Source organism: Zonotrichia leucophrys, chromosome 14, assembly GCF_028769735.1.
Source record: "Zonotrichia leucophrys gambelii isolate GWCS_2022_RI chromosome 14, RI_Zleu_2.0, whole genome shotgun sequence".
Classification (NCBI taxonomy): domain Eukaryota; kingdom Metazoa; phylum Chordata; class Aves; order Passeriformes; family Passerellidae; genus Zonotrichia; species Zonotrichia leucophrys.
The window spans coordinates 11,899,785-11,920,022 of NC_088184.1; the positions used below are offsets into that span (position 1 = coordinate 11,899,785).

The 20,238-nt window shown below is 43.9% G+C and overlaps 1 protein-coding gene across 5 annotated transcripts; it reads right to left on the bottom strand.

The window, feature by feature from the left end:
- Nucleotides 1–35: 35 nt before the first annotated feature.
- On the bottom strand, nucleotides 36–18,636 carry SNX8 (sorting nexin 8). 5 transcript variants are annotated; one of them, XM_064725683.1, is made up of 12 exons: nucleotides 18,518–18,599; nucleotides 17,495–17,568; nucleotides 10,801–10,991; nucleotides 10,265–10,382; nucleotides 9,841–9,962; nucleotides 9,403–9,483; nucleotides 8,302–8,462; nucleotides 7,778–7,910; nucleotides 6,613–6,681; nucleotides 5,724–5,873; nucleotides 5,223–5,372; nucleotides 36–4,457 (listed from the first exon to the last, which is right to left on the bottom strand). In XM_064725683.1, the coding sequence occupies exons 2-12, from the start codon at nucleotides 17,526–17,528 to the stop codon at nucleotides 4,344–4,346; spliced, it is 1,323 nt and encodes a 440-aa protein (XP_064581753.1). In that variant the 5' UTR covers nucleotides 17,529–17,568; nucleotides 18,518–18,599; the 3' UTR covers nucleotides 36–4,343. The 5 variants fall into 5 exon arrangements, with proteins under 5 accessions (XP_064581753.1, XP_064581755.1, XP_064581756.1 ...); XM_064725685.1 differs by having other exon boundaries at nucleotides 17,495–17,632; nucleotides 18,518–18,556; XM_064725686.1 differs by lacking the exon at nucleotides 18,518–18,599 and adding an exon at nucleotides 18,227–18,283.
- Nucleotides 18,637–20,238: the final 1,602 nt, after the last annotated feature.

Below are 20,238 nucleotides of genomic sequence, written 5' to 3' on the forward strand. Positions count from 1 at the left end.
AATCCAATCATGCCAGAAATAACACGTCACATATGTAACTTCTTACATAGGTTGTTTTTTTTTTCCTTTTTTCAAACACTTTTACACACATGTAACACTTACAGATAGAATCTTGGAATGTCATGTAGGATCTGTAAACATTTCCAGTCTACCAGCTGTAGTAATAGTTCTTTAATTCCTGCATTTGAATAAAGTGCTTCATACATAAGGCTATTTGAGCAAAGCAAAGATACAGGATATTCCAGGCAGGCAAAATTCACACCCTCTGAACTATGTTTGTTTCTTGTCTCCTTCCAGCAGTTTTGAAAAATTTATACCACTCAAAACATCCTTCTTCATCTGCTCAGCAAGCCACAGCTCAGACTTAGGAGGATGAATTAACACCTTCAAACCTTACTTTTCCTTTTGTGCTGCACATTTATTTACAGAGTAAATAGAGATACCCACCTCTGCTTCTGACCTGGCAGTGAGGGTTCCTGGCTGCTCTAGCAGACAGAATGGCTTGGGGCAAATAGAATAAGCACAAAAGGACAAGCAGCTTTTACAGAGTTGGACCTTACTGCATGGTAGGAAAGGGCATGACTGGCAGCCAATAGCTGTTAAATACCTTGGTTTATTTCCTGATGGAAACTGTAAATTGCTGGGTGAGAGACAGCACGTGACAATCACACAGAATTACATTCTGTTCCTCCAGGAGTTTGGGTAGGAAAAGAACAAGCATGGCTCAAGCTTGCACTTGTTATCCTGTCTGCAGTCAGGTGAGTCCTTTCAGGAAGGTGCTTTCCCCAACCCTGATTTTTAGCTCCTGTCAAAGAGCTGGGATGATACTGCTCTTACAAACAGAAGAGTGTAAATTAGCCTGTTACAATTCCAGGAATTACACCCTTGCATGGTTAAAGGAGAGTTAAAAGCACTGGAATGTAGCAAGGCACCCTTGAACATGTTACAGCTGAGCTAACTTGCCAGGAAGATGGAAGGAGAGGGAAAGAAGGATACAAGATTTAAGGTACTGTAAATAGAGTTTTGAGCCTTTCAACAGGATACTGACAAAAAGCCTGTGTGTTCCCACTTCACAGCTGGAAGTGGAGAAGCCCTCAGGAGTGACAAAACTTTGAGCCCTTTTCAGAGAACAATTTTCAGGCAGCCTTTCAAGGTCTCAGGTGTTTGCTACCCTGGTACCTCCAGGACTGCTCTGACAGACACTGCAGCTTTTCTACCATCACTCCTTTGAGCACATCAAAGTCCCCTGACCTCAAGCACACACAGAAAAGCTTCCATTCACAAAAGCACATTAACACTTTGGCACTGCATCTTACAGGAGCATCAGATCTCAGATAGGCAGCACACACTCCTCAATTAGTCTGGCTTGGTTAGTGTTTACTGCAGAAGGCAAAAGCATGGAGGTAATTACAACTGTTTTCCCCACATTGGCTAGGACAGACAGACAGCTTGATGGATCCTTGAGTCCCTGCTGCTTCCCTCTGGAGGAAGGAAGCTGTGCTTGATGCTGCCCTCAAAGTCTGACAGATCCATAAACTGAACAAAATGAAAACAGTAAGGAAATCCCTCACACACTGAGGTAAACAAACAGTGCTATTTGCACACTGACCAATCTCCCAGAAGAAAGGTTTGCAAACTAAGGGTTGTATGAAATAGTGTCTGCATGTGTTTAGGAATGAAACAAGCTTGACAGTCCAGTATGAAAGAAACTCTGAAAGTGCCAGCAAATACCTGTGAACAGAGTAAAACCAAAACAAGAAAAGCCCACCCCCAAAACTCTCCTCAAAGACACAAGGGCTGACAATGGAGGAATGGGGTGTTTCTCAAAACAAGGTAATTTCAGTTTCCTTATAGATCCTGTGATGTGCCTATCATTGTTACAGTCTCTGCACTAGGACTGTACAATTTGTGCTTGAAGGCTAACAGGAAAGAGGAGTTAGTCTAAAGCCCTAATGTGATTTTGATGTTTGCTTTTTGGGGGGTTGTTTTTTGATTTTAAATCATCTTCAAAATTGTAATGTTTTTTTAAGAGTGAAAAGTGCAAAGTTCCATTCAGGTTAGTCCTTTGCAAGCACTCCTACAGAACACTGCCCAGTCAAACAAGTAACTTATGAGACCCATCATAAATTATCAGATCTTGCCCCAAAACATACAGTACTTTCTCAATTTCACTGTTCACCACATCAGGCAAACCAGTGAGGGAGGATGGGTGCTGAGACTAAGCCAGCCATAACCAGCCAGCACCTTCTGATAATGTGAAGAGCATGGAAAAGTCTGGTAACACACTTTCCACACTCGAACCACAAACCATCTTTCTAATCAAGACATGGTCAAGCAGAAAAACCTGTTGTACCATGCCTGAGATTGTATCTTCTCTGTAACTGGACTGTAGAAACATTTCCCTCCCCTGACAGTTTGCTCCAGCTTGTGAGCAGAATTTCTTCTGCATCACTTAGGAAATCTCCAGGAGAGAATCAAATCTGTCACAGCCATTTGCAGTTCATCTATCTCACTGGACAAGGCCCATGTGCAGGAGGAAAGTGAGTTAACATTTGAATTGTTGGGAAAAGCTCTTTAATGCAATCTGTGCAAGGTTGGCTACACGCTGCTTAAGGCCCAGCACTCAAGGAATTCACCCATAGCAGTGTATTTACTCCATGTTGAGGAGTGTGAGTAATGGTTATTCAGTCTCCTAAAACTGGGCAAATAACTTATCTTGCTCCTAGCTGAAGAAACTAATCCAGAATTTCCATCTGGGCTAGGAAGAGTTTCATGTTGCACTGAAATTTCTAAATTAAAAAAAAAATCAAACCAAAAAAGCTTTTGTGATTGGAGGATTTAAATATACTTCCTGATAATGGGGAAGTTCCCCAGTGGGAAAATACTGTAATGATTCTGATTAACAGCACGCACTCATCCTTGTTAATGTGCTTCCTTTTTTACCCATTCGAGGAAAATGCTAAGAAGCCAAGTCACAAATTCCCCTTGGGGAGCTATTTTGGCCCCAGAGAAGTCAGGTTCAGGGAGTCCTGTTCACACAGAGCTTTGCTGCAGACGTTTGCAGTTTGATTATCAGTTTCTCTGGAGGATGTGCACATTTCCCCTGAGGTAACATGACTTACATGTTCTCCCCCTTTGCCTCCCCAGGCAAAGCCACTGGAGATGCAAAGTGGGGAGTGTTTAGTCCCTTTATCACAACCACAAACCATTCTGAAAACCCCATTACCAAGGGCTGTGGTGTTTTTAGAGATGAGAACTTAATCATCTACTCTCCTTCACAAACAAACATACTGCAATGCTACCCACAGCCAGGAAGAATGACAATAACATCCTGATAATACTGAATTTTTGCAAATGAACTTTATCAGCACTGTGTTCCAGCCTGCTGGTGCAGCAGGATACTTCTGATATTACACCAAGGAAAACACCAGCCTTTGGGTCAGCAGCTCTCCAACAGATCTGAGCAGCTACTCACCAGATGGAGGTCAGAACCTCCAGAAAAAGCAAACAAGCTACCTTGTAGCTGTTCCACTCCTGTAGTACAAGTGATTTACAATTACGGAATGTTTTAGTCAATTATTTTCTCGTTTATGCCAGGCAAACTCCTCTGAGTTCCTGAACCCAGCTGTCTTTGGCCCCAAACTGAAAAATACAAGCAATTCCCCAGAGTGCCCTTCAACCATGAAGGGAAACAAACTGACAATAGAGTCCATCCAGCACCGTCAGGAAAATCCCTGTCACAGAGCAGCAGTGACCCCTGCCCAGCTGGGTTACAAAATCCAGCCACTTCATTCATTTTGTGCTAAGGTCTAGCAGTAAGAAATCAAATCCAGACACCTACAACAGGATGGGGGATGGCTTTCAGCTTTCCTCATGCACACACATCCCTAACACAGGCCCTCCAAGGCATAAAAAGCAATTTATCTCCACTACAAGCAAGTGCTTCAGCTATCCTGTTCATCTCAGCACTTGAGAGACGTGCAGAGATGTGTCAGCACAGCTGCAGATAAACACCACTGGAGGACTGTTAGTACAAGATGCAGAGGCCCCAGCAACAACAAACCCTGCAGCACTCGCTGTGCCGGGCCCTGTCCCGACCCCATGAGGAGTGTCTGCAGGAGAATGAACATCAGCTCTGCCCCAGGGCATTGCAAAATTACAAAATTGTCTCTGTATCCATTATGTTCTGCCCCACATCCAGTCTGTCTAAATCAGAGAGCAGCTCAAAGCAGCAATATTAAAAAAAAAAAAATAAAAATAGCTGTTTTGGAGGATTCATTGGAGGTAGAGGTCCCACCCCTTCGTTGATTGCCCTTCTTGCTCCGTGTGGGATGCTTGGAACGTTAATTGGAAAAGAAGTTTCCCTCTGGAGGTGACAGTGGTGGAGTTGGCATACTGCTGGATCCCACAAAAAGGCAGCTCAACTTCGGCTTCAATTCATTCCAAACTTTACTCATCTGTGAGTGGAGAAGGAGAGAGAGCAGACATGACCACACAGCAGGTAATAATCTCACCACATGGAATCTTAGCAGCAGTCTCAGACATACAGAGACAACAAATTTGCTGAAGTATTTTCAGGAAGTTCACTACACCCAGAATGTTCCTGTCAGACCAGTGCAGTTCCATGAACATGGTCCTGAGCCTGTATGGAAGGGAGATTTCCCTTCATCAAACTCCTTCACTGAAAGGATGGAAGGGAGCTGAAGGAGAAAAGACTTTTCTAATATAACCAAAGCAAGAAAGTCTGTATATGGGAAATATTAAAGGGTTTAACAAAAAGGAGTTTTCTAAGTTTTAGAGCAAAACCTGGAAAGTTTTCTTGTCATACAATATGTTGTGCAGCTCAGCAAAAAAACCAGATTAATCTAACAAACACACATCATTCATTACAGAGTAGAGATTGAATGGTTGGGTCTTTTTCAACTACTCACAGGGTAAGGCCAGCTACAGATGAGGAAAGGAAAAAGGAAAAGGGAAAGGAAGAAAAGAAAAAGGAAAAGGAAGAAAAGAAAAGAAACTTGCTGCAAGAAGATACCATCCTTTAGAGGGGTTAGAGGCCAACCCTGATCCTCACCCCAAACCGGAAAAACCTCAGGGAACTTCCTAAGTTTTGAGAGAGCCCAACTGCACAGGTGATTAGAGGATGAAGGCCAATGGGTGAAAACAAATCCAATCAAATTCTCATTCATATTTTGAGAAAAAGGACACAGTCTAGAACTCACCTCTTTGTGACCCTGAATCTGGGAGTTGACGAAGGCCCCCAAAATGTGAGATGTGAGAGGCAGGTAGATGTGGATGAGCTGTGTCTCCTGGTGCAGGCAGTACAGGGAGAAGTAATTCCGCAGCTCCATGGTTATGATGGCGTTTTCTTGCTGAAAGAAGAGGAACTCAGTGACCAGGAAGAGGATGGGGAAAAGGAGAAACAGGAGAAAACAGCATTCCTCCCCATACCAGCAATCCAAACACATACCAAAACCCTAAAAAGGCAGTTCCTGAACCCATTTGATACAGCAGGAATTGCCCTTTCCATCATGCAGACTGATGCTTCCCACAACTCCTGCGAATTATGTGCTACCAACACATTTTCCACGTGGCACAGTGGGGAGCACAGATTTCCCAAAGCACAGGCAACCCTCTCAATCCAAAAACTGTCTGCAAACGTGACTGAGTTCCAGAGCAGCACCATCAGAGCCCAGTCCCACCCTTTGCTCTGCCTGCCCTACCTCCACAATCCGAGACTCCAGTTGCTCCACCGATTCTGGCTCTTTGTTCTGCACAGTGGCACTCATCATCTGCTTCTTCATCATGCTGTACTTGTGCAAGGCTCGCTGGTGCTTGTGCAATACCCCCTTCTCGTGCCTTTCACACAGGTCCTTTATGGGAAAAGAAAACAGCAGTGGGGCCAGGAGTCAGCAAACACACAGTCAAGTACATCAGGAGCACACACGTGTGGTCACACTTTGTGTCATTTCTACGCTGCAGATTTTTGCTCCTTTGTTTTCAAGAGGGTCAAAAAATGCCAGTACCTAAGAATTTAAGAAACAAAACTGCTTGAACTCAGACCAGTGAGCTTAAGAGGCAACCTGGAGCATCACTTCTGCCAACATTTTGGATCTTATCAGGCCTCTTATCTTTTCTGACCTTCTCAGTATTAAGTGCTGGCAATTAATTAAAGTGCTGGCTCAAGTCCTCCAGATTCAGTCCTGGCCTGGGAATGTCAGGAGAGGCTGCCACATACAGCTGAAAAAGTCCTTTCATTCATAACTGAACTCATGTCTCCAGGAGCAAATCAGCAACAATCTAGTTCATTGCTTTCACTCAAAAGCAGCCAAATTTAAAACCAAAAAGTTAGCTGATCCACACAGTTTAGCCAGTCATATTTTTAAATTCCTCACAGAGTTTGCTCTTTGGCAAGTTGTCATCATCAGATGAGCTATCAGGAAGGCTACAGAGCTCCTTGTGGCCAAGAGTCACTCCCCTGCCTCTGCCAGATGCCCAGTTTGCCTCTGAACTGGCCTCACAGACAGTTTTCCATCCAGTTGGCGTTACACCCTCTAAAGAGCACAAACTTGCTCTAAACAACTTTCTTGTTGGCAGAACAGCAGAGCTCACTTTATAGGACTGGAGTAAATCCAGGAAAAGGTTCAACTTCTCCACCACATCATTCTCTTCCTGTTTACCCTAGAAAACAAGGAAAAAGTACATTTTACGTCAGCCTGGCATCACAGCCCTTCACCCCCCCACACCACACAGGCTCTCACTGCTCTCTCCAGGGCACATCAGAGCTTACACAACTGCATCAAAAATCTCTCCAATGGCACTGGGGTGTTTAGTCTTCAGTGTGCAGAACAAAGACCTGACTGAGGCAGGAACAGCTTTTCCAACTGACTGATCATTAGAACAAGAGGAGTTGGTTTCACAGGCCTGCATGTCAGTCCTTTCAGCACACTCTGCCTGGAATTCCCTGCTCTTGCAGATTCCTTCAATCTTTCATCTTCCCTTCCTACAAAATAACTAATCCATTAAAACTCTGAATACCTGCATGTTCCCCATAACAGTTCATGCATCAGAAGGCAGAGATGAGACACCAAGACAAATTTCACTGCCAATTTTTTTATTTTATAGAATACTCTTTTCTTCCTGTATCAATAGAGCTCTCTGGAGCATAAACTCCAGAGAAAGAGACCTGGCCTGACTGATCTACAAAAGCACAACTGACTGTTTTAACACAATGAGATGAAGAGCACTGAAGACAAAACTATTACTTTTCCTTCCCAGAGTGTCGTGTTCTCACATCACTCTGACAGTCATTACCACACTGTGCACTTAGACTGGAATGTGATGCTTCTGTCTGAATGATTCTCATGTAATGTTTAAGTACATGAATTAAAGTACTGAAAAATTGATTCAGAAGTAAGTTATTCTGGGTTCTCTGTAGCAGATTAATAAAATGGAACATGGCACTTTTGGACAACTCACCCTAATAGTGAGCTTAATGTGTGCAGTAACCATTTAAAATTCAGAAAGAAAGCAGGTTTTTTCTTCCTTTCCCTTGCCTGTTACATTTTTTCCCCATTTAAACACAGTCCAGGTATTTCACACAAGCTTGAACAAGCAGGCTGTTAGTTGAGGATGTGAGTTTGGACTGCAATCTCCCTCTTAACTCTTGAAGAGCTTATGTTCACAGAGCTCATGATTCAAGATAAAATTCAGGGCAGCAGTGTACTTCATTCATGTTACAAAAAGGAAAAATAAAGGACAAAAGTAAAGGACTCACCTGCTGCACAGCCTTATCTGCCAGGAGTGCAAATTCAACAGACAGACCCTTCAAGGCTTGTTTGAGAGTCCCCCATGTGTTGTTATTCAAAGCAGCCCAGGAAGGAAGTGGAGTAGTGTCTGAGCCCAAAGCACTGGAAGGAGAAAAGCAATGGTCACATCTAGGAGACAAATTCCACTGAGCAGTTAAAGTTATTTGCAGAGAGCAGTTCCAAATCTGCCTAAATAGCTCACAGTGCTGAGCTACTATCACAAATGCATAGTTAACTGTGTACATACTGGGGAGAGAGACAATAACACAAGTACTTGAATGTGAAGGTATTTCTGTTTTCATTCCTCACTCTATAAAATGCAGCTTTATTGAAAAGTGTGCATTTCCTTCTTTTATAGAAGGAAAATTGATTATGTCCTACAGTATGCACTAAAACACCTATTTTTACCAGACCATTTGCAGGTAAACTTTACAAGAGTTTTGAGCTCTAAATCAACATCAGAAAACAGCAAACCCTGTTGCTGCAAACCTACCTGAGCTCCTTCCCAAATATGAGGAGGTCGGAGGCGTTGTCGATGGCTCGGGAAGCGATTCTCTCCGCACGGTCCCGGAGCTTATAGAAGCTGTTATAAATATTTCTGATCAGCTCCCTGCTGGCAGCAAACTGGGCCTGAATGTCAGCTGGGAGGAAGTCCTGAAGGAGTACAGAGGGATTACTGGTGGGTAAATCAGAGGCACAGCACAGTCTGCAGAGAGGGACAGGCTTCCCTCCTGCGCTCACACTCTCCCTCTGTGCTCTAACAATTATGCAGAGAACAGTTTCCCATTTCGGTGTCCAAGACACATGTCACACAAACAGCCCTAATTTTCACAGGCAGAAAGAGGTTCAAATACCCAGCATAGACAGAACTGGCAAAATATGCAATTCTCCTATGTAGTTAAAAGAACGTTTGTGAGGTTTCAAGCTCACAAGTTCTGATCTGATCCTACTGGTAACTCCCAGCCCAGCAGAGTCAAGCACAAACTGAAAGTTCAGCTTTTTTTTGACCAGTTTATCACTGGTAAAAGCCTGAATTAAGCTCCAGTTGCAAAACCTTCTGCAAGCACTGCAGGAACCTGAACAACAACTTGCTTTGAAATTGCTCAATGAACACAGTGGATGTGAACTTAAAACTTGTCATAGCACTAATCACTGGGATAAACAGATATCTGGAGAATTTATAACTAGCTTTTCCATAACAGTCCAAATTGCTCTCCCACAGGGAGAGAACAAGACAGAATGAGGGCATGAGCACAAGGGAAAGACATCAATCTAGACATTACCTTTTAAATTGTGCAATTTGTGCATTTGTTTGTTATGCAAGTACAAGTAATTACAGAGAAACGAGTTCTGAGCAGGATTCATTGTTTAATCTATATCATATTCATGAGCCAGAATTTAGCTAGAAATATCAGGCAATTAAGAGTCAAAAGTTTATTTGATCTTTTCAATAAAATTACAAGTCCTTCAAACTCTAGAAACAAATATCTCCTACTTAAGGTGTCCATCACTGCACAAATGCCATAACTGAAGCACCAGGAGAAGAAAGCCATTTAAACCAGAACAATGTGTTGCAAGAAATTCATATACATACCTTGGCTTGGGTAGCTAATCTGCAAGTCACAAATTCATCTCCTACTCCCTGGACCAATTCCCTTAGCTTATTCTGTACATCCTGGAGAAAATATAGAATGAAATGAGCATGAAGGAACTATGAAAAAACACAGGCAGTTCATGCAGGTCTCAGATACATTGCAGCAGCAAGGCACAACTCAGCAGACACAGCTTTACCCAGGTTAGATTTAATTTAAGGAAAAGCATCATCTCTGCCTAAGAATAGTTATAATTTTCAAAATCCTACACTCCTGGCATTGAGTGAAATTACCTTCCACTTTCCACTGTGGAAACACCTACTGAGAGAAAATTCTCTTCCTCCCAGGGAGCAAAGCCATGCAGGTTAACAGCAATCCTGAACGCTGTGGCAGTTACAGCAAGACTTGCAAGCTCAGGACTATTGCTAACAAACACTCACTGAGCCACTGAAGGACAGGAAGAGTTTCAAGAGCACATCTTCTGAGAAGGGGGGGTGTCGAGCCACCAGGTTTATGAATCGCTTCAGCGCTCTCCTCCTCGACTCGATGAACTCACGATCAGCTGCAGGAAGAAACACGAAATTTCAGCTAATGTGCCTCACATGGCAGCTCAGAAAGAAAAAAGAAAGCACTGCAGTAAAATCCAAAGAATGGATACCTATAGCCTGTCAGCTCCCACAACCAGACTCTTGGTTATAAAGACTTATAAAAGCAGACTGACCACCTGAACCTGAAAGATTCTCAAAGTTGTCTGATGCAAGCAGAAGCCGAGACTTTCAATCTTTTAAACCTTTCTTTTCAACAGTATCACACTTGCAGCATGCAGCAAACCCCCTGCAGCCCAAAATGCAGATGCAGGTTTACCTCCCAGCATCCTCTTTGGGGGCAGTGCAGGCACCATGCGGTATGGGAACTTGTGCAGCAGCATCTCGTGGAACACCACAAAGTCATTGTATCTTCTGTACACCGAGCACTTGAATCTCTGCAATTAACCAGGGGGATAAATCAATGCACAGCTTACACAGCAGCACCTCCACTTTTTTTTTTTTTTTTTTGCACTGTAAATACAATTTCAGTTTGAAATACCCAGCAACCTACACCAGTTTGTTACAAAACCGTTCCGTTTCCATTGTCACACACCTGCTCTGGTACAGAGTTCAGGTTTTCAAGCAAGTGAACTTGCAGACCATCCTTCACAGCTCAGTTAGATGGTCCATGCTGCAGAGGCCCAAGTCAGGAAGGCCCAGGAATGCTGCATTAAAAATCAGTGCACACAACTGGTCTGCTGAAAACCAGCATCATCCAGCACATCTAAATCTGCCAGGACTTTGCCAGCAGAAACTGCACAGACATTTTTAGGAGGATACATTCTCAGCAAGCCCAAAGCCTTTTCACATTACCTTGCTGGAAACCTCATACTCCACATGTTTCAGAAAAAGGCCCTTCTTCTCAGGTATAAGCTCCACCTGCACACTGTCCTTGCTCAAGAGCTCTTGTAGGGTGTGGGAAAGCAGCAGTGGATTTCCCTGGGGCGTCTGCATTAGAAACTGTTCCGCTTCCCTTGGTTCATTTACTGGAGGCTTTGCCAAATCTACAAGACAAAAAGGGAAAAAACAGTAGACCTGATAAGATATAGTAAAAGAAGTAGCCTTAAAATACTCTGTTCCTTTGCTGGGTGCTGCCAGAGTGGTGCAACACCACCAGAAGCCCAGCCAGGCCACTCCCCAGGGAGGTTATGCTGCTTCTCACACGTTCACATCATCAGTACCTCCCTGCTCACAACAGCCAGGGGCACCACCAATTATATCGAGTCACAGAGACATCTCCACTAAGCAAAGAATCACAGGCCAAATTTGTTCTGTGAATCAGCTAAGAGGCCTGCATTTCCTGTCTGTCCAGCTCCCACCACAGCAGGATCTGCCAACATGAACGAAACCCTTGCTCAGCACTTCTGGATCCTGCCTAGAACAACTCATGGAAGGAAAGAAAAATGTGTCCTTTTACCACGCTGCAGAAATTTAATCCATTAATTTTGCACATCATTACAAAGGAAGGAGACACTTCATTTGACATAATTTTATTAACTCTATGACAGTGTGCTACAGAGAGTGTGAATTACAATAATTGACTATGTCAACATACTTAAGTTCCAAAGCAGAGGGAAAAGGTTCCTAATAAGGGCTCCCAACCCAACAATTCCTCAATCACAGCAAGTGGCAAAATCTTTCAAACTTACCTATTGTCTTTCATTGCTTGTAGCTAGAAAACAAACAGCTTTTGACAGCAAATTTGGCCATAACTGGGCAGCTTTGGACAGTAACTGACTCTCAGATGCAGAAGTGAAAGAAGATGGCTCTTAAGAATGTGGCCCCAGAGGACAAATGACATCAAAGAAGGGGCAAAGCTGATGACTCAGAGTGTTCTCTTATCAAGTGCCTGACTGCAGCCTGTTATCTCACCCTGACTTCATAACTGCATCTATTATGTGACTGTAAACTAAGCTTACATTGTTTTTCAAAGCCCTCCTTTCTTTTCTACCCATTCCACACATAGGAAATAGTGTGAAAAATGAGGGTATAATCCTGGGCTCTGTCCATTCCATGCCTGAGTTCTGCTCTCCAGTCTGGAGCAGCTGGGTTGCTGCCTCTCTGTAAGAGGCATATTGTGAACAAGCTCTTTCATAAAGCAAGTCAAATCCATAATGAAAGGTACCTAAAGAGCCAGGTAGGATCCATTATCCCTTCCTTGCCATGGTGCAGAAGTTCTTAAATAGATCTGCAATTTTGAGAACACAGTAACACCACAGAAGCAAGAAGCATTTCTTTCAGCTTCAATACATAGTTCAAAAAGTTGTTAACTGGGTAACAGATTAACTCAAGGAAGATAAGAAGTCATAGCCTTGACTTGAAAGCCCTGACCTCCTCTTGATAAAGATTTCCTACCTGCTCCTTCATGTGCCCTAGGCCCTGATAAACAGGGAAAACAAGCAATCTTTAATTCTTCAGATTTATCACTTCATAACAGACATTTTGCTATTTGTTCCATAAAATGACTTTATGAAACCAAACCAAATCCAGGACAAATGACCTTATCCCACATGCCTCATCAGGCTTCAGATTCCTGCTAATGTGACTCAGAGAAGCAAGTCTTAACACCTCTGCCTTAATAGACATATCAGCTGCTAACCCCACCTATGGAGCAGCTCCTAAAGATTTCCAGCTACCTGCCAGAAATCTGCAGTAAAATAATACAAACTAATTCAGTGTTGATTGATGATTTGCTGGATGAAGTGGTAACACCTGTAGAGCACAAGGCATCCTGGATTTCCAGAGCAGCTCTCTGGGTGTCCACCCTGGTGATTCTTGGGTTTAACTGCTCAAGACACACCAGTGAAATGCAACACAGGACAGCAGATGTTGTTACTCCTCCAATGCACACACACCTCCCTCCAGAGAATTCCAGAGCCTTCTGTGATGCCCAGCCACTGGCTGATGTTGCAGAGGCCTCTCCCAAAGGGGGCTACTCAAAATGCACCCCAAATAATCCCCCAAGCAGTGCCAATCTGTGCTCACACAACATCTCCTCCTGCCTATTGAGTCTCTGCTTCCCATCCTTCTGCTGGACATCAACAGCACAAACCAGTCCCTGAACAGGGCTCAGCATTGTCTGGTTAACTCCTGGAACCCCAAAGGCAAGAGAACAGGTATGAGGAGAAAAGATGTATAGGGTGAACCATGAAACCATCACTGTTCCATCTTTAAGTCCCAGAACCAAACTGATGCTGAGGACTCAGAAGTTCCTTACAGGTCTGAACCCATTACCCAGTAGACATCCACAGAGTGATGCCCCACCAGGCCAGAATCCACAGTCCTTTGTCAATTCAGCCATGTTGCCCTTTTCTTGGTAATTTCTCCCCAGTTTTTATCATACTATTCTCTAAAAATCACCTACAGGACATGACCTCTCTTTATCAGCAGTTCGCACTCTTGACTCTCCCTGAAATATTCTGTAGCTTCTTTACATCTCAACCTTGTCTAAATGTGTGAAATCATACAACCCAGACAACCATGCAAACAAGTTTGAATAATTACTGTTTAATTAATAACCTCAGCATGCCTGGTATCAACAAGACAGAGTGAATCTACACCCACAAACACAGCTCTGAGAACACAGTAAAATGACTTGGGAACAGCTGTTAACCTGCTTTAGGAAATGCTTATCATGGCATTAACACCAGCCCTACAGAGCAATATGTACTGGAGCTATTCTTCAGCCCATTTTTCATTCTACTTACTAAAGAGCCAATTTAGGAACAGCCTCAAGAGCCCTGGCCAGGAATGGTGGATAATAGTGGGAACTCATTGGTATGAGCTCCTGTGTTCAGGCAGTAAAAGGATTTACATGCATTGTACCAGAACACTTAAAACTTCCCATCACGCACCCTCTGCGGCAGAACAGCTAATTTTGAAAACATTCCCTTTGCTTTCAGCAGATCATTATCTGGTAAAGTTTATATAGAAACAGCAGCAAGTGGATACAGAAATGAGGTATGGAATGGTTCCCCTGGAACACTGGGAAGCAGACAAAATAAAAATCAGCTTTTTCCTACAAGCCAGGCTTTTGCTACAGCAGATTCTCAATCTGTTGTCAATAAGGTATCAGGAAGTGGCCTGATACAATTGAAAACAAGTTGATATAAAAGTTAAAAATAATATATACAAACATACATATGCAAACAAGACAACAAGATAACAAGAACTAAAAGTCTGAAGAAGCATTCAAAGCATGGCCTAGTTTTTGTTTGGTTGTAAAAGAAAACAGCTATGAAAACACTGCATAATACTTTTTCTTTTTTTTTTTTTTTTTTTGCAACAAGTCAGATAGCCTTTGGACTGAAGGCAGTTGAGAAACTTACCCAGAGAAAAACTGCAATAGAAATTTTCTCTACTTCATGCTTTAGTTAGTGCTCAACATTCATTACTCCACTGATACAACTGGGCAGCAATCTGCCTTCCATGGAGTTAGCAGTTTCCTCATCCAAATTTCCAAAATCATGCATTTATGAAAGCCAGAGCAAAACTCCAAGTTCCTGCATAGCTGCACAGAGTTTTCACATGTGAGTAAGCACACCCAGCAGAGCGATGCCAGGGCTGGAAGCACAGGTGGTAAATCACAGCATTGATCTCCCTTCCCTGTTTAAGCTCTGTCAATCAAATTTGGAGGCCTTATCTTCATTTCACAGATGGCTGATGCTACCAACTCCTTATTACACCAGGCAATAATCAGATAAATTTATCAGACATGCTTAAGTAGGTGGTGCCACAGAATTACTTATTATATTAGTAGCATTTTTACTAGAAGGAGAAAGGAGCCTGTAAGGAAGCAAAACCTTCAGGAAAAGCAGCTCAGATCTCTCCTCCATCATCACAGGCCACAGCTGTGCAGAGCAGAGGGATCCAACCCACAGGAAATATGAAAACTGACTGGTTTTGTGCACAGATACCTCAGATTCTTCCCTGGAAAAAGTGAGGACTCCACTACCAACTCCTGGGCCAGGAATTACAAAGCAGCAATGTAAATATCATTCATCAGCATTTCCCTTTCCTTTCTGTCTTCTCATGAGAAGCCCCAGGAATTATGGAAATGCCTCTCCCCCTTATGTCAAAAACATTCCTCCATAATTCCAGAATCCAGCGTCCACATCAGCCTCCCTGAAAGCTGGTGCAGATTTCAACTACAAATTCAAACAGATTCCCATCCTAGTTCTCGTTTTCTGAAATATTACATAATTTGAAATCCCCTAAAAAAAAAACCAAACAACATAAGTACCACCAAAAAAAAAAAAGCAAACAAAACTTTTTTCCTATTAAAGGCTCTACTCTTTTATTTGAGACAACTGCACACAACTTGTTTGGATTGTTTTGAACCATGCAATTCTTATTTCAAAAGCAGAAAAGCAAAAGAATCAGAACTAAGAATTAACAAAAGAATTAAGAAAGCTAAGTGCTGCACAGCTGTGTGTTCAACATGGAAAGCAGGTCTGTATTTCTTACTGGGTACAAGAAAAGTTATCATATTTAGCTTCACTCTAATTAAGTCTCCTTCTTTCTCCTTCCCAACAATTCCCATGTAAATACAAGCTACCCACAATGTCAAAACAAGATAAAATAGCACACACTATCATAAAATTAGATGCTGGAAACAGGCTCCAACATTTTGTTTTTCTCCTTTAAAAAAACCAAAACACCATTACCACAGATGCCAAGTATGTACTCTGCACTAGTTACTCTGGGTTTTCTGGGGTTTTTTCCTTTGGTTAGGTTTTCCTATTTCCCCTTTTTTGGTGTTGCAGGTAGTTTGGTTTTTGTTTGGGAAGGGTTTTTTGGTGGTTTTTTCCAAGTAAGTTTAAGATAGTTACTCAGCACTTGGTGCTGCTAAAGATGAAACAGAGAAGTTATTCCTCAACTCAAAAATAGATGACACTATTCAAGCTTTATTTAGTAATACTTAAAAAGCACCTGAATTTCTGCAGTCCCCTGCAGCTGGAGGCCTCTTGCTGCTTCTCAAACTACAACATCCCATACTCCAGCAGGAAAAAACCCCAACACCAACTTGTCACACAGATTTACTGTGAGTAAAGAACTAACCTTAAGCCTCTTGCCCTGCTCTTTTACTATGCTGTTAGATCATCAACTGATTCATCTGATTGCCCAGGTCTGGGGATCCAAGGGACACATTCCATTCACAAGTCAGCCATGAGCCACAGCCCCCAGCTGCAGCAAACACAATAAAGTGAGATGCAGCTACTTTGAAGAAATAACAGGATTAGCAGAGAAAAATCCAACCAGGAATGTGCCCTAAGATTACAGGGACAAAAAGTCAAATGCTCGCTAGGGCTGGTTCCCAGCAGCTCAGTGGATGACTGCTAAGCTATCATTTTTCAAAAGATGCTGGAAGTGTAAAAATTCACACCCAGAAATGTAACCCAGCAAGCAATAACCCAAACAACTACTCTGGGAAACTTTCACAAGGACATTTTAGCCTGACTATAAAACTGGCAAGTTTCCACAACCAACCATCCCTATAGAGGTCAAGAATATCCCATGAAAATAAATATATTATCTTTGTTTTGCTCCTCATTTTCCTTACATGTTTCTCACCCTCCTGATTATGCTTGATGTTAATATTTAAGCATTCAAAATGGCATTGCCACTCCAGACCCTACAGCCTCCCAATGGTCTTTTCATACATTTTATATTTAGAACAAGCTCATTCTTATCCCAAATCCTGTTGAAAAGCAATTATTAAAGCTTTCCTCCTTTTGTATCAATTCCATATGTCTGCAACTGGTAAATTTTTCTCCCTCAACTTGCACCAACCCATAAAACTTGAAGACTGTGGGGGAAACCATGTGCAAATTATATTGTCTGTAACCTGTACAGCCTCCCACAGGCTGAACACCCAGTTAAAGGTTTACAGCAGAAGAAAAGGAGACACCTCACTCCCTCCACAGCCAACACCTGCATTACCTCCCTAGATCATTGCAAAACAGACTCACATGGAAGTAAAAGCAAAAGGAAAAAAAAAAGTCAATAAAAGCCACTCTGCAGAATTGACTTTACAAGCTGGACATTATCCTTTTTTCTTTTCTCTTCGATTGTATTAAAGTACTTCTACTTTTAGTACTGCTAAATCAAAACCACAGCATTTGTATGTGCCCTCAAAGGGGAGCATCAGGGATACCTATCAGGACTCTCATTACTCTGAACATTTCACTGACAAGCTGCTGGTCTCCAAAAACAATTACATATGGGTGTGAAACTTCAAAGAGCTCTGAACCTGCATCATGATTCTAAAAATAAAAAACATTGCTGCATTCACAGCATTATCTTTCTTTAGCCAAAATCATTATGTACCCTCTCTCAATGTTCATCATAAACTCTGTGCCAAAGAAAACCAGGTTTTCTAAAGAAGGCTGAGGAGATCAGAAAGGTACAGAAGCACCACCACCAGAAGTTAATCAGTTGAAGAATACTTGGAGACAACTGTTTTATAAGGCTCCTGAAGCAGATGGTAAATCCATAACAGACATACCTGAGCAAGCTCTCTCTTTGGTACAGTAGGACATTTTTTCCACAAAGGCTGCTGTTCAATATGTTACATCAGTCCTGGACGGAAATATTCCAAAATAATTTATTTATAAGCATTATCTGCACCGGGAGCATCACAGGCCTAACAAGAGCAAACTCACAGAGGGTTCTAAATACAATCAACCAAACCTTTTTTCTACGCATTAAGCTTACCTACTTGTTTTCTTTCCAAACTGAGCAAAAAATTAGTATGGACAGAGCAGGTACAAAAGTTCAACGACTTCAAAGAGAACTTCTAAAAGTTTCCTTCAGTTTAACTGCTAAAGGAGTCTAACACGTTATTCCCTCAATTCACCCAGGAGCTCCCTCCATCTCTCATTTCGCAACAAGCGCTGGCAGTATTTGGCTGTGAGTTTCTCCATCCCAGCCCCAGCTGCACGCTGCTGGAACCCCAGCGCTGGGAGCCGGCGCTTTCTCCGCTGGCTGTGCCGGCTCGGAGCGGGGGCTCCGGGACCGCCGGTGCCGCTGTCCCGCTGCGGGAGGGTCCGAGGTGCCCGGAGCTCCCGGGCGGGCACGGAATGAACTCGGTGCGGCACGGAGGGAGCGCTCGGCCGCGTCACTGCCCACGGGAGAACTTCGGGACCGCGCCCGCGTCCAGCCCCGCACAAGGGAGCGGAGCGCCTGCGGCACCACCGGGGCGGCACCGGGCAGGTAACCCCGGCGGCCCGGGCGTTACCTGCTCCTTCCCCGCTCCTCGGCACGGGGAGGGACCCCGATGGCCCCGGAGGGCAGCGCTGAGCCCGGCCGTGAGCAGCCACCGGGCGGGCCGGGGCCAGCGGGGTCCTGCTGCCCCGGGGGGAGAGGGGAAGGCGGCGGCGCTTCCCCGCAGTTTTTCTGCGTCCCCGCAGCTTTTCTGCTTCCCCGCAGCCCCGACCCCGGCGCGGAGCCGCGTCCGCTCCCGGGCGGGCAGCGCAGGGCGGGCGCGGCTGCACCGAGGGGCGGCCCCGGCACCCGCATCCCCCCGTACCTGCGGCCGTGCCCGCGGGCGGCTCTCCGTCCATCGCGGCCGCGGTCATGTGAGGCCGGGGCGGCCGCCCTCCCCTTCCTCCGCAGCGCCCGCCTGTCAGCGCGGGCGGGGCGGGCGGGCAGAGCCGCCTCCCGCGGGGCCGGGGGCGAGGGGCGCGGGGGGCGCGGTGCGGCGGCTCCGCCCGGCCCGGCTGCGGCTCCAGAACTGCGGGGCTGTGTCAAATTGCAGCGGGGCTGCGGCCCCGGGGCTCCGGACACGCTCCGGCGGGGCAGCGAACCGGCCCCGCCGCTGCCAGGAGCGCTGCGAGCGCCGCTGAAGCGCTTCGGGATTTGTAACGCATCTCACAAGGATCTTACGGCGTGTAAGAGTGATCGGCTCATGGGTTTAATGCGGGATTATTCCGAAGTATAACTGGTTTAGTTTTTGAAATCTGAAAAGGATGTTTGTGAAGTTCTAGCAAAAGTAGGTAACTGGCGAGGCTGCGCTTTGCATTTCCTGTCACACAATCATGGGTTGGAAAAGAGTTTGAAATCATCGATTTATGACCGAACAGCACCTTGTCCCCCGGCCCATGGTATTGAGTGCCACGTCCGCTCTATCCTGAAAGAGCTCCAGGATCCGTGACTCCCCCACCTCCCTGGACATCCACTTCCAATGTCTGATCACCCTTTCTGTGAAAGAAATTCCTCCTGATGTCCAACCCAATTGTTGGGTTTCACAGCTTGAGACTGTGCCCTCTCATCAGATTAATTACTCCATGTTAATTCTGGTATATTTTCTTTACCTGAGTTCCTTTTCCCATGGCATTTCTGCTGCCATCTAGGACATTAATCAAGTTTCCTATGCTCAGTATTTTTTTATATTTTGGATGCACTTGGATTTTTGGTAAATTTGGTAGGATGAACACTAAGCTATTCAGAAAAGCACAGAAATATGAATATTTGAAACGCAAATACACCTTCCGAAAGTGCATAAAAACAAGAACTCCATGTATGAGCACCTCTCATTTTATTAGTGATTTTTTTTCCCCACTTCCTGTACTTTATTAGTCAAGAATGATATGGTTGACAGTGGTGAAAAAAAAAAAAGGTGCATGTTTTGTACAGTGATTTTCCTGAAAACACCATCAGACCCTTATAAAAAAACCTTATAGATTTTGGACCTCCAGATTGAGACGTTACAATCCATAATAATGCTTTATATTTTCAACATCCTAAGGATTGGATGCATTCCCTAATTAATATTCCTGATATTTCTTAATCAAGGGAAGATAAATATGTATGCAGAGAGAACTAAAGCAGAAAATGATGAAGTGAGAATTATTTCAGGGGTAACTGTGACCACAACAAAAAGTTTTTGTGCTGCTACCAAGATGTAAATGAGTCAAGTGATTCTCCTTTTCCTCCTCCCTCGGTGCTATTTCAGCCCAGTCCCCACGAGCGTGGGTGCAGACGAAAGCTGTGGATAAAATTAAAAAAGCATGGCATTATTTAAGCTGAGAGGCCCTTCAAATCATGTTTGCACAGCAGCCCAGCAGAGTTCTGCCTGCTCAGCACTTCTGAACACCGCAGGATTTTTCGCCCATACAGCATTTTTGGAGAAAATGAATGGAGGAATCAACATGTTCTCATTCAGCTATAGATTTTTGATTGGTCTGTACTTAAGCTAATAGCATAACTATTTATTTGGTATAAATAAGATATTCTGAAACTGAAGATTGC

What these genes read in the sequence shown, in the direction of transcription:
- SNX8 (XM_064725682.1), bottom strand. Translation starts at nt 18,566, where the DNA reads ATGACCGCGGCCGCGATGGACGGAGAGCCGCCCGCGGGCACGGCCGCA. An exon ending in ATTTACTCCAGTCCTATAAA is followed by an intron (nt 5,874 to 6,612) that starts GTGAGCTCTGCT and finishes TTTCCCATAAAG; the next exon opens with GACCTGTGTGAAAGGCACGA. An exon ending in TGGAGTCTCGGATTGTGGAG is followed by an intron (nt 5,373 to 5,723) that starts GTAGGGCAGGCA and finishes CTCTTCTTTCAG; the next exon opens with CAAGAAAACGCCATCATAAC.